Raw genomic sequence first — 14,402 nt, 5'->3', positions numbered from 1 at the left:
CCAAAAAAAAGCCAGGCATTGTGGCGGGGCCTATAGTCCCAGCTACTTGGGAGGCTAAGGCAAGAGAATCATTTTAAGCCCAAGAGTTTGAGGTTGCTGTGAGCTGTGACGCAACAGCACTCTACTGAGGGCGACACAGTGAGACTCTGTGTCAAAAAAAAAAAATAATAATAAACACAAAGCAGCCTGAGATAAAAATAAATTCAGTAGCTATTATTCACAAATAACTATATTCACCTAATTTAAAACAACTATGTTGGAAACAGACTTAGACCATACTGACAGAGGGCAACGTTAAGCGTTTACACTGCTTCATACCTTTATTTGTTGCAGACCCATCTTTAATCTTTTGCTTCAGTGTCTGTAGCACATTTTGTACTTTTTCAAATATAAAGTCCACTTTTCCACCATCTTCTAGCTCCATCCAGAAAGTTTTTGCATCATCTGTAATAAAAATAAGTAAAAAGCCCAAAGTTTAATAGAAATGATTTCCCTAAGGGACATGTTTCAAAAAAAAATATCTACTTGGTTTCTAAATAAAATCAATACTCAACTGGTATATCACTTTCCTTAAGGAAAAGACTTTAGCAATAAATGTTTCCCTATTAAAAAGAACTAGACACAAGCCTGTAATCCCAACACTCCGAGAGGGTGGATTGCTTAAGCTCAGGAGCTCGAGACCAGCCTGAGTAAGAATAAGACCCTGTCTCAACTAAAATAAAAACAGAAAAACTAACTGGGTATTGTGGTGCGCTCCTGTACTTGGAAGACTGAGGCAAGAGAACCGCGTGAGCCCAAGAGTTTGAGGTTGCTGTGAGCTGTGGCGCCAGGCACTCTACCCAGGGTGACAAAGTGAGACTCTGTCTTAAAAAAAAAAAAAAAAACTAGACACAAAGACTACGATCTAAGGATCTCATCTATTTCTGCTAATTTTTAAAATACATAATGAAAAGTTTAGGACATTATTTCTTGACTGGAAAACAGAAGGAATGACTCCACGGGGTAGAGAGGTATATGCATTTTTTAATTTTTTGGAGTTTCAGGGAGATAACCTCCACTAGATATGATTTCAGAATGAGGTTTCTCAATGATTAAAACAACTAAATGTCCAACAATACTACCGTTAAAAAAGTGTTCTATGTTAACTTTTTTTTTTTTTTAGAGACAGAGTCTCACTTTATCACCCTCAGTAGAGTGCCGTAGTTTCTCAGCTCACAGCAACCTCCAACTCCTGGGCTTAGGCGATTCTCTTGCCTCAGCCTCCCAAGTACCTAGGACTACAGATGCCCGCCACAACCCTGGCTATTTTTGTTGTTGTTGTTCTTGTTGCAGTTTGACCAGGGCCAGGTTTGAACCCGCCACCCTCTGTATATGGAGCCAGCGCCCTACCCACTCACTGAGCTACAGGTGCTGCCCTGTTAACTATAATTACATGAAGCAAAGCAATGTTTAACATTTTTACTGATAAAGTAATATAAATGAGCAATTTTCTGATACTCAGCAAACACTGTAATCAAAATTTTCCTAGAGAAATATTCCTTTCAAAATTGAAAACAGAAACATGAAAGGTAATTAAAACACATTGGCAAATGTCAAATTTCATACTTACACCACGTTTAAAATTAATAAAAATACTAAAAAATACTGGGAGGCAAAGGTGGGTAGATTGTCTGAGCTCACAGTTTCGAGACCAACCTGAGCCAGAGAGAGACCTTGTCTCTAAAAAGTTGGACGTCTGGTGGGCACCTATAGTCTAGGCTACTCGGGAGACTGAGGCCAGAGAATCGCCTAAGCCCAGGAGTTTGAGGTTGCTGTGGGCTATGACACCATGGCACTCTACGAAGGGTGACAGAGTGAAGCTCTGTCTCAAAAAAATAAAAAACTTAAAAAATATTACTCATTATTTATAAAATATTAAAATATATACAATTATTTAAAATTAATTAATAGGGCCTTAAGAACAGAGGGACATAACATAATAATTGTGTTTTAGAAAGAATACCTGAGTAGGCATTGGGAGGATTAACAAGCAGAAGGTTCAGAGAGTTCACAAAAAATACACTTTCCTTAATACGAATTAAACCCAGAACCTCTAACTTTGCCAATGGAAGGAGAATCTTCATAAGATAAAGGATTTAGGGCGGCGCCTGTGGTTCAGTGAGTAGGGTGCCGGCCCCATATGCCGAGGGTGGCGGATTCAAACCCAGCCCCGGCCAAACTGCAACCAAAAAATAGCTGGGCGTTGTGGCAGGCGCTTGTAGTCCCAGCTGCTCGGGAGGCTGAGGCAAGAGAATCGGGTAAGCTGGAGGTTGCTGTGAGCCGTGTGACGCCACGGCACTCTACCCGAGGGCGATAAAGTGAAACTCCGTCTCTACAAAAAAAAAAAAAAAAGATAAAGGACTTAGACATCAGAGCCCTGAATACCACTGGGAAATTCACCCTACCCAAAGGAGAACTCTAATTCGGGCTGCTGCCAACACAGTGGCCTCAGGAGGAGTGCTGTTTCCCTGCTAACACTCTGCTCTGACGTGCACTACGTAAGACTAAGTACACTTTTTAATTCCCCACAGCACAGCTCAGTTAAGGTCTGAAACAAATGCAGTGTGAAAAGACAAAACGAGGGGCAGTTAGGGCTTGTGATGCAGGTAAGGGCCATGACGTGGAGGCCTTGTGTGCCAGGTCAGTTTCACTTTTCTACATAAACCTACTCAAGACGGGTAAGCAGTTTACACCACAAGTTCCTTGAAAAGATCACTCAGTGGCAATGAGAGGGGTCAAGAATGCCTTCCATTCTTCTTTGTGCAACCACATGGATAATAATGCTGTTCACTGCAGTAGAAAATAAAGGCAGAGGGACAGGGAGAGGCTGAGTGAGCAGACTGGATACACAGGCTCCAGAGGAAAAGCTGGGTCAGAAATTTTCAGACATTTTGCAGTCATTTAGTAAAAATGGTGAAGCATCACAGAGCTGACGGGATTCTTTAGGCAGAATGTACAGAACAAGAAGCGTCTTCTGTAGACACCAACATGTAAGGATGAACACAGGAGAGAGGAATCACAGAGACCTAGAGGGAGAAAGGAAACCCAGGAGAGTGGTGTTGCAGGAGTCTAGGGAAAAATGGGAGTGGTGATTAACCACCGTGGCTTCGGAGCTGACATGCATTTGGGTCTGAACCCCAGTACTGCCGTTTAGTGGGAACCTATCTATAAAACAGAAGAGTAACGGCAGCATGTATCTGAAAGAGCTGATGTTCAGACAAGCATATAGCAGTTAGCAAGAAATTACTGTGTATTACTTAATAGCGAATAGGATCTTAGGGAAAAGGAATTAATCTTTTATTGTAGAATTTTAGAAATCACTCAGCTTAGAGAGGAAAATATTCTTTGAAGTGGGGCTTTCCCAGAAAGCTACAATCATTACATTTTTCACTGATAATCAACAAAAATTACTGCATTTAGGGAAAATTATTTTCAAAGCATTTATCATGTTTCTTTTAATTGACATGAGTCAATACTCTGTAACAGGGATTCATCTTTTTTTTTTTTTTTTATTGCTCTCGGTGGAGTACTGTAGCGTCACAGCTCATAGCAACCTCCAACTCCTGGGCTTAGGCAATTCTCTTGCCTCAGCCTCCACAGTAGCTGGGACTACAGGCACCCGCCACAACGCCCAGCTATTTTTTCTTGCAGTTTGGCCAGGGCTGGGTTTGAACCTGCTATCCTCGGTATGGGGCCGGCGCCCAGGGATTCCTCTTTATTCAAAGTGGGAATCAAGATGGGAAGGATTTTCAAAGCCTTTAAAAATAGTCCTTGGTAGGCAGCGCCTGTGGCTCAGTCAGTAAGGCGCCGGCCCCATATACCGAGGGTGGCGGGTTCAAGCCCGGCCCCAGCTGAACTGCAACCAAAAAATAGCTGGGCGTTGTGGTGGGCGCCTGTAGTCCCAGCTACTCGGGAGGCTGAGGCATGAGAATCGCTTAAGCCCAGGAGTTGGAGGTTGCTGTGAGCTGTGTGATGCCATGGCACTCTACTGTGGGCCATAAAGTGAGACTGTCTCTACAAAAATAAAAAAATAAAAAATAAATAGTCCTTGGTAGCATTAAAGTCTTCTGGTATGTTTAACTCTGTCCTAACCTGTAAAGGTCAGCAATCGGGACTCACTTTTTATTTTTCAGTGACTATCATTTAAAATTGTCTTAGAAATGCAAATACATGCTACTAAATTATTCCATAGGAAATACTTAAAATTTATTATTTAAAAAGTAAGCAGTAAATGCTTAGTTTTAAAACTAACAAAGAAAACACTGGCAATTAAAGTTTAAGAAAGCAAAGCCAATCAAATACTGCAACTATCTGATTCTATAATAAATGTAACTTAAGCAATTCATACTTATTTGTTCCAGGTTTTATTTTTTTGAGACAGAGTTTTACTGTCACCCTAGGTAGCGTTCTGTGGTATAATAGCTCACAACAATCTCAAACTCAGTCATCTTGCCTGAGCCTCCTGACTAGCTGGGACTATAGGCACCCACCACAACGCCCGGCTAGTCTTTCTGTTTTTAGTAGAGAGGGGGTCTTGCTCTTGCTCAAACTGGTCTCAAACTCCTAAACTCAAGTGATCCTTCCATCTCGGCCTCTCAGAGTGCTGGGATCATAGGTGAGAGTCACTATGCCTCACCTTGGTCCAGGTTTTAAACAAATACACTGCTCTTTAGGACACCTTTATTATCCACAGTAAGGTTTAATTCTCATTAAAATGGTGCTTGTTTCTCATGTCTTCCCTCTTAATCATTTTCTATGTCTACTGTAGCTTCTTGCTACAGTAATATTAAGGCAAAAAGTAACTAAACTTTCTGATAAATGAAACTAACTGATCAGTTAGCAACTTCAAGGCACGAAGAAACTAATGAGAATCACAAGACATTTGGGTGACTTTTGCTTCAACTGCAGACAGTATAGAAGGTTACTTCAATACAAACAGTTTTAGTTTCTTGCTTCTGATCTTTATTTGTGCATGGTATGCATGCTCAGAGTTATAACCTAAACCTGTAATATTTCAGTATATTTTACTAGAAGATATTTAAAAGGAACACAGAAGATACTTGAAGATCAATTAAATATACTTATATTGCTACTTGTCTCCAGAAATACAGAATACCATCTTCATTGTTCAAATTTAACTGTTTAACTGTTCAGATTTGCTCTTTTAAGGCCAGGCACAATGGTTCACACCTTGTAATCCTAGCACTCTGGGAGGTCTAGGTGGGAGGATCGCTTGAGCTGAGGAGTTTGAGACCAGCCTGAGCAAGAGTGAGACCCCGTCCCTACCAAAAATAGAAAAATTAGCTGGACCTTGTGGCAGGCTCCTGTAGTCCCAGCTACTGGGAGGCTGAGGCAGGACTGCTTAAGCCAGGAATTTGAGGTTGCTATGAGCTAGGCTGATGCCATGGCAGTCTAGCCTGGGTGACAGAATGAGACTGTTTACCCACAAATCATATTGATGAGAGTTCATTTCCTACACGAATATTTATGGAACACTTACCAAACACATTGATAATGACCTCAATACACAGAAAAACATATTGTGTACTCCAGGGTCCTCGTCTAGAGGATCTCTAAGGCATCCTTGGGCCTGTGATCAGAAAAATGGGGTCTGTAAACCCCTGGGGGTCGCCAAATTCTTTCAGAGAATACATGAGGTCAAGCTATTTGAAAAACAGTATGAATACATTTGCCTTTTTTATTGTATTAACATTAACTAGTAGTACAAAAGCATTAGTGAGTCTAATTGCTAGTGTATTAGGATGAATCAAGGCAGTGGCACTGAACTACCAGTAAGTCATTGGGATTTTTACCACCAATTTCACCTAAGAATGTCTTTGATAAAGCAATATAAATGATTGCAATCATTCATATAGCCATTATAGTACAAGGAAAAGCATTAGTGTGATTATTCGATGTATAAACTGACCTAGCTGATTTCCTTTTTTTAATAGAAGACCATTTTTACTTAAAAGAACCACTAATAGGCCAGGTGCAGTGGGTCAGGCTTGTAATGCTAGCACTCTGGGAGTTTGAAGTGGGTGGATTAGTTGAGCTCCCAAATTTGAGACCAGTCTGAGAAAGACCAAGACCTGGCCAGTCTCTACTAAAAACACAAAAACACTAGCTGGGCGTGGTGTCATATACCTACAGTCCCAGCTACTCAGGAGGCGGAGGCAAGAGAATCGCTTGAGCCCAAGAGTTTCAGGTTGTTGTGAGCTGTGACGCCACAGTACTCTACTGTGGGCGACATAGTGAGAGTCTGTCTCAAAAAAAAAAAAAAAAGAAATTTTAGAAACTTTCATCTGTCAGCCTTAAAGTTTCTCAATGTTTAGCCACCTTTTTTTTTTTTTTTTTGTAGAGACAGAGTCTCACTGTACTGCCCTCAGTAGAGTGCCGTGGCGTCACACAGCTCACAGCAGCCTCTAACTCTTGGGCTTAAGCGATTCTCTTGCCTCAGCCTCCCGAGCAGCTGGGACTACAGGTGCCTGCCATAGCACCCGGCTATTTTTTTGTTGCAGTTTGGCTGGGGCTGGGTTTGAACCCGCCACCCTCGGCATATGGGGCCGGTGCCCTACTCACTGAGCCACAGGCACCGCCCCGTTTAACCACCTTTTTAATAAAATCAGTAGCAATATCAACAAAATTGGTTTTTATATATTGTGTGATTAAATGTAACAGCATTTGGAAGATTTGCATAATTCACTGAACCAATTTTTCACAAGTAGTTAATATAAAATATTTGTAAAATCATACATGGGTAAAATAGACTCATTCAAAATGCAAGATAAGGCCAGGCACAGTGGGAGACTGAGGCAGGAGGATCCCTTGAGCTCAGGGGTTCAAAACCAGCCCAAGCCAAGAGTGAGACCCTTTTCTCCACTAAAAATAGAAAAGTTAGTCACATGTTGTGGTGGGTGCTTCTTTTATTTATTTATTTTTTTTTTGAGACAGAGTCTCAAGCTATCTCTTGCCTCAGCCTCCAGAATAGCTGGGACTATAGGTGCCTGCCAGAATAAGCGGCTATTTTTTTTGTTGCAGTTGTCATTGTTTAGCAGGCCCTGGCTGGGTTCAAACCCGCCAGCCTGGGTATATGTGGTTGGTGTCCTACCCACTGAGCTATGAGCACCGCCGTGGCAGGCACTTCTAATCTCACCTACTGGGGAGGCTGAGGCAGGAGGATTGCTTGAACCCATGAATTTGACATTGCTATAAGATAGGCTGATGCCATGGTACTCTCACCTGGGGCGACATAGTGAGGCTCTGTCCCCTGCCTCCTCAAAATAAGCAAGTGTGAAAGAAACCAATGGATTTTAATGTAACAGAGTGTTAAAAAAAAAACAAAACTCATTGATATGTCAGATTTCTCACTTCAACTAACCTTTAAAGAATTTTTGAGTCACAACAAAGAAAAATATCCACATTGATGTGAAAGGCTATTAAAATACTCTTCCTGGCTGGGCACCTATGGCTTAGTGATTAGAGCTCCAGTCCTGTGCACTACAGCCAGTGGGTTCAAACCTGGCCTGGGCCTGCTTAACAGTAACAACAACAACAACAACAACAAAACTTCTTGTCTGTGGGAAGCTTCATTGTCTTAATACATTCAACCAAAGCAACATATGATAGCAGGCTGAATGCAGAAGCAGATATGAGAATCTGTTAAGCCAGTTATTGAAGATACTTGTAACAATGTAAAACAACGTCATCATTCCCACTCACTAGTATTTTTGCTTTAGAAAAGTTATCTTTTATCAAATGACTTTTAGATTTGTTAAGTAGAATAAAGCTCAATCTAAAGTTAAAAAAAAATAAAAAAATAAAAAAAAAAAAGAAAAGTTATCTTTTGTATTTTTAACATGTATATTTATTATTTTCTTAAAAGGAGCCAATTAATATTTTTTAAACTACTCAGTTTCATTTTCTAATACAGTAAATATCAACAGGTATCACCTATATACCAAGCATGACAATTAAGTTTGCAAAGTCACCCTAGTCCACCCCTTAAAGCAATTTTGGAACTCCTTTTCCAGAATGGCCATCAAAGCTGTCATTATGGTGGCGCCTGTGGCTCAAGGAGTAGGGCACCGGTCTCATATGCCAGAGGTGGCGGGTTCAAACCCAGCCCCGGCCAAAAAAAAAAAAAAAAAAAAAGACTCTGTCTAAAAAAAAAAAAAAAAAAAAAAAAGCTGTCATTATTTTACCCTTGTCATCCTAAATGTCATCAAAATGTCTTCCCTTAAATATGTCCTTTATCTTTGGGTAAACAAAAAAGTCATTGAAACCTAGATAAGGTGAGCAGTTATAAAAAACAGTTACTTGTAAAAGAAAAATTTATTTAATTTGATAGCAAAAAAAACAAAACAAAAAGTTACTTGTTTACTGGCTAAAAACTCCCTCACAATGTGTGAGCTGCTACAGTCGTGATGCAAGAGCCATGAATTGTTGGCCAAGATTTTCAGTTATCAATGTTTACTTGGTCTGCTATGCATCTCACAGTCAGCTGATGATTTTGATGCACAATTTGACAAATTTTTGAAGTATTTTCACCAGTTCTGTTCATTACTGGCCACCCAGACTTGTCTTCAACACTTTCTCTCTGCTCAGGAAAATGTTTAATGCATTTACGTACTGCTGTTTTCTTCATGGATTATCCCCATAAACTTAGAGTAACATGTCCTTGATTTCACTTCCACTCTTACCAAGTACAACAAGAATTTTTTTTTGAGACAGAGTCTCACTATGTTACCCTGGGTAGAGTACCGCATCACAGCTCATAGCAACCTAAAATTCTTGGGCTTAAACAATTCTCTTGCCTCAGCCTCCCAAGTAGCTGGGACTACAGGCGCCTGCCACAATGCCTGGCTGTTTTTTTGTTGCAGTTGTCATTGTTGTTTAGCTGGCCTGGGCCAAGTTCGAACCCGCCAGCCTTGGTGCATGTGGCAGGCACCATAACCACTGTGCTACGGGCACCAAGCCTAAGAAATTTACAAATATTTCTTCATTGCTCCATCTGACATTCTCAAGATGGCATACAAAACCACTCAACAATAACAAATGCGATTCAGGAAGATACTGCCATATTATGATATGAACACAACTGTGACGACACTGACACACCAAGGTTCTGAAACCTTACCGAGTTGTCTGTATACTGCTGCCCATGTAACTGCATGATGGCGAGTTTGCAACTTAATTGTCAGACCTTATGTCCTCTTTAGGAACCAAGTTCTATACTACAGGATATGAGTTTACAGATGAGCAAGGAAAAAAACCTAGAATGATTCATGTGGTAATAGATTAGAGTTGGATATGTCAGTATAAATTCATGTTCAGGTTAATACAGATACAGATGATACATACAGAAATGTTTGTATATATACACATATACGTATACTATATAGGATGACTGTGAAGTCCGTGTGCAATTTTAAAGTGTACACTATTTTATACTGCACATGAACTTTATGGTCATCCTATATACATGCAGGCACATACACTCCTGTTAGTATACACACGTTTCCTTGCTCTGTCAGCTGAGCGCCTAAAAGCAAGGACATCCCAGTAAGGGGTGAACGTACCACCCAGACCTTGGTTTCTAACTCCATTTTCCAACAAAAGAAACTAGAGTTAACTGAAGAAATAGCTCACTCTAGGACTGGGGCAAGAAATACACAAGATGAGCCTAGAACATATTCTAGTGCTAAAAAAAATAAGGGAGTGCTTAAAACATACACATCCATGAGGGTGTGACAAAGGGGCACAAGCCAACTGAAAGAACTCCCAATGGCCAAACGTGGTATAATCTGAACAACAAAATAAGAAGTACTGGATTATAATCAAAATAAATAGGAAAGAAGCGTGAACTCTCCTTTGTAGGAAAATTCCACATAATCCACTAGATATTCCTCCTCAAGGGGAGAAGCATAACACCACACTTCTTAAATACAGGCTGCATAAGGTGATTTGCTTTCAAAGAGAATAACAGGGAATAGGGGAGAAAAGAAGTAACTTTACAACGGAGAAACCTGATACCTCTACCTATGTTAGCCAGGAGAGGAAGCAGAATCAACAGGGAGAAATCATGTTGATAGCATGGACCCTCGACAGATGTGGCAAATGAAATGTGGTATCCTGGATGGGATCTTAGAATGGAAAAAGGCATCAGGCAAAAATGAAGTAAAGCTGAATAAACTATGGACTTTAATAAAAATATGTGACTTAACATCCAAATGTAAGATGTAAATCATAGGTGTATGTATATTTGAACTCTCTATGCTATTCTCTCAAATATTCTGTAACACTAAAAATTTCCTTAAAAAATAATCTATTTTTAAAGTTATTTGCAATGAAAAATCTTGAAAATTCCATAATTGAGCTTAAGCTATCTATACACTTTTAAACATAAAGTTTAACCATGTATTCTTCAACCTACCATTTTTTTCTCCCATCTTTTGGTGTTCATAAATATAAGACTCCTCAACATTCGGTTTATCAGAGAACAAAATGATATGAATCTCTTTGACTGGAAATATAACTGGAATCCAACTGTGGTCTCTATGAAATTTGCAGTCCTCAGACAAAATACATCATTATACCATTCCAAACTCAATATCCTTTGATACTTGAATTTTCAAATTAGAAACTGTTGTTGAAGAAACTTTCAGAAATGACCAATAGTCCAACCAAATGACAAATCCAGGCATCTTCAAAAGTGAGTATTTATAATTGTATCAAATCACTGACAGCAACTGTTTAAAAAGAAACACCAACTCCATCTTTAGTCCACAGATGCATGAAACATTCTGTAAGAAAAACAAAAAAGAATAGAGTATATGTATAAATATACTAAATACATAAGGAAATTCATTGTCATAACAACAGCTCTATCTTTTAAAATGGCAGAAGCCATTACAAAAATACATATTAACTAGAAAAAGATATAAATGTCAAAACTAGAAATATTATAAAGAATCACTCATAATCTTATCACCCATATTTAATAAATTTGCTAATTAACACTTACATGATAATGTTAATTAACAATTAAACTATCCTCATTTTATAAATAGTTTATAAAAACATTTTATAAGGGGAAAATAATGCTAACAACCTCTTAGGTTGTTGTGGTAAGATTTAACTACCTAGAATAACGCCTGACATGAAATCTTCAATAAATGCTACCAATTGTTATTCTTTTTTTTTTTGTAGAGACAGAGTCTCACTGTACCACCCTTGTAGAGTGCCATAATGTCACAGGACTCACAGCAACCTCCAGCTCTTGGGCTTTCGCGATTCTCCTGCCTCAGCCTCCCGAGTAGCTGGGACTACAGGCGCCTGCCACAACGCCCGGCTGTTTTTTGGTTGCAGTTCAGCTGGGGTTGGGTTTGAAACCGCCACCCTCGGTATATGGGGCCGACGCCCTACTCACTGAGCCACAGGCGCCACCCGCAACTGTTATTCTTTCAGTATACAATTTTAAAACAAAATTTGGATTTTAGTGTAAGAATTGTTTTTAGTTTTTGTTTTTTCAGTCTTACTTTGTCACCCCCGGTAGAGTGCCATGGTGTCATAGCTCACAGCAACCTTAAACTCTTGGGCTCAAGTGATCCTCTTGCCTCAGCCTACCAAGAAGCTGGGACTACAGGCGCCTGCCACAACACCTGGCTATTTTTACAGATGGGAGTTTCATTCTTGATGTGAGCTAAAGCAATCCACCTGCCTTGGCCTCCCAGAGTGCTAGGGTTATAGGCATGAGCCACCTCACCAGCCTAATAATTATTAGAAGATCCTTCATTAGGGCAGTGCCTGTGGCTCAAGGAGTAGGGTGCCGGTCCCATATGTCAGAGGTGGCGGGTTCAAACCCAGCCCCGGCCAAAAACCACAAAAAAAAAAAAAAAAAAAGATCCTTCATTAATAGCATATCCTATACTTTATGTCATTAATATTTTAGTATAATCCAACTATGTGGCTATATACTTAGATCAATATTCAAAGTGTACAGTAAAAATTTTTTAACAATTAAAGTTTAATAAATTATTAATTGGGGTGGCACCTGTGGCTCAAAGGAGTAGGGTGCTGGCCCCATATACTGGAGGTGGCAGGTTCAAACCCAGCCCTGGCCAAAAACTGCAATACATAAATAAATAAATAATTGGCATTATAAATAAACCTCTATATGGGATGCTTAGATTCCTTTTATGATTTATTTTTGTTTCAGGTTAATGTGAAGGTACAGACAACTAGGTTATAATATATGCATTTGTTAGGTAGAGTTCCTCTTTCAGTTGTGTCTTACACCCAAAAAGCATGCCATATACCTCTCCATTGTGCCCATTAAGTGGGAGCACACCAACCCCCTTTCCTCTTCACCAACCCTCTTTCCTCTTCCCCATTCCCCTTCCCTGCGACTTGAATTTATTTCAATTTTTCACTTACGTGGGTGTGTATTAGATTGTCTATTGGCTTCATATTAGTATTGAGTAAATATTTGCTTTTCCATTCTTGTGATACTTTACTAAGAAGAATGTGTTTCAACTCCATCCAGGTAAATACAAAAGATGTAAAGTCACCATCTTTTATGGCTGAATAGTATTCCATCACATACATGTATCACAGCTTGTTATCCATTCCTAGACTGCTGGGCATTTGGGTTGTGTCCACATGCTGGCGATTGTAAATTGAGCCATGATAAACAATCTAGTGCAAATGTCTTTAGGATAAAGTGATGTTTTTCTTTTTCTTTTTTTGAGACATAGACAGAGTCTCACTATGTCACCTTGGTAGAGTGCTGTGCCATCACAGCTCACAGCAACCTCAAATTCTTGGGCATAAGCGATTCTCTTGCCTCAACTTCCCAAGTAGCTGGGCCTACAGGTGCCCACCACAACGCCCAGTTATTTCTGTTATTGTTATTGTAGTTGTCATTTTTGTTTGGCAGGCTGGGTTGGTTTCAAACCTTCTAGCCCCAATGTATATGGCTGGCACCCTAGCCACTGAGCTATAGGTGCCAGCCTGATTTTATTTCTTCTGGATAGATACCTAGAAATGGGATTGTGAGGTCAAATGAGAGGTCTACTTTGACTTCTTTTCTTGTTATAGAGGCTGTATTAGTTTGCAGTCCCAGATTACTTGTATTTTTCAGATTATCATTTTTCTGTATGATAAATAATTCTAGAATAAATATTTATACATATGTCTGCTTATTTCTCTAGGATAAAAGAGGGCTGTCTGGAAAGTATCCTGCCACCTAATATAGAAAATAGTAATAACAATGGATGGATATTTTCTGGACAGCCCTTGTATACTTAGAGATGGACCTAGTAAGTCAAAATGAGATCAACAATTTTTATTCTCTAAATGTTAGTCAACATATGGTAAATTCTTCTGCCATTTCCAAACCAAATCCATAGAAGTGTGAGGAAAAATTTTCAAAATATATAGTCATGCTGAAAACAAAAAGGGAACTATGAATCCAGTCTATGAGGCTTCTCTGGGGAATGGAAACAGATGGGAATCTGCAGAGATGAGACCAACTACAACCACAGCAGCCACAGGACGGGCAGGAATCCTCTCCAAGGAGTGGAATGAACAGCGAAGAATCTGTAAACATCTGAAGGAAACTACACACGAAAAAGAGACTGAACAAGTCCACCTATTCAAAGAATTCATAAAAGTATCCTGAACATAATTTTAAAACAAAAATGTTATATTTAATATCCTCAAAGACCTAAAGAAGGTAACTCATCCATGTAGTAACATAATTTTGAAAAATAATCAATTAGATATCTTGTATATAAAAACAGTTGTTAGTTAAGGATATCTGCACTCAAATATTTGTTTTCAACAGCTCACTTCACAATTGCAAAGATGTGGAAACAACCTAAATGTCTATCAAAACGTGAATGGACAAATAAACTGTGGTGTATCTATACCATGGAATACTATTCAGCCATAAAAGATGGAGATTTTGCATCTTTCATATTTACCTGGATGGATTTGGAGAACATTAAATATCTCAAGAATGGAAAAGCAAGCATCCCATGTACTCAATACTATGTTGACACTAGTAGATCAGCAACTATAGGCCCATACAGTCAAATTCAAGAAGAGGGCAGTGGAGTGGGATTTGGGTAAATTCCCACTGAACAGGTACAATACAGGAGTACATAGCACACTTTCTGGGTAAAGGACTTAACAGCAACTGGGTCTTTACCTTACAAATGCAAACAGTATAACCTATTTGTATACCCCCATGAATAAATCTGAAATTAAAAATGAACAGCTGTTGAAATGAATGTAACACATGAGTGAATAACAGAACAGACTCACAGGGATGGCCAGTTAGTAAACTGGAAGTTTGA

General features: G+C 39.4%; 1 protein-coding gene across 4 annotated transcripts in view; it reads right to left on the bottom strand.

Annotated features, from left to right (window-relative positions):
* The window catches only part of SETDB2 (SET domain bifurcated histone lysine methyltransferase 2), a 112,891-nt gene that overhangs the window by 91,123 nt on the left and 7,366 nt on the right, over positions 1-14,402 (bottom strand). Inside the window, exons 2-4 of one of the 4 annotated variants that reach the window (XM_053563743.1) lie at positions 10,475-10,844; positions 9,179-9,314; positions 319-444 (exon numbers count right to left, since the gene is read on the bottom strand). In XM_053563743.1, the coding sequence (XP_053419718.1) occupies positions 319-424 (106 nt within the window). In that variant the 5' untranslated portion in view covers positions 425-444; positions 9,179-9,314; positions 10,475-10,844. Of the gene's footprint in view, positions 1-318; positions 445-2,002; positions 2,066-9,178; positions 9,315-10,474; positions 10,845-14,402 lie in introns of those variants that run through there. The other 3 variants (XM_053563742.1, XM_053563741.1, XM_053563744.1) reach the window with 3 other exon arrangements.

The sequence above is a fragment of the Nycticebus coucang genome, chromosome 15, assembly GCF_027406575.1.
Source record: "Nycticebus coucang isolate mNycCou1 chromosome 15, mNycCou1.pri, whole genome shotgun sequence".
Classification (NCBI taxonomy): Eukaryota; Metazoa; Chordata; class Mammalia; order Primates; family Lorisidae; genus Nycticebus; species Nycticebus coucang.
Note: the sequence above shows the minus strand (reverse complement) of the source record. Positions and strands in the feature narration are given on the sequence as shown.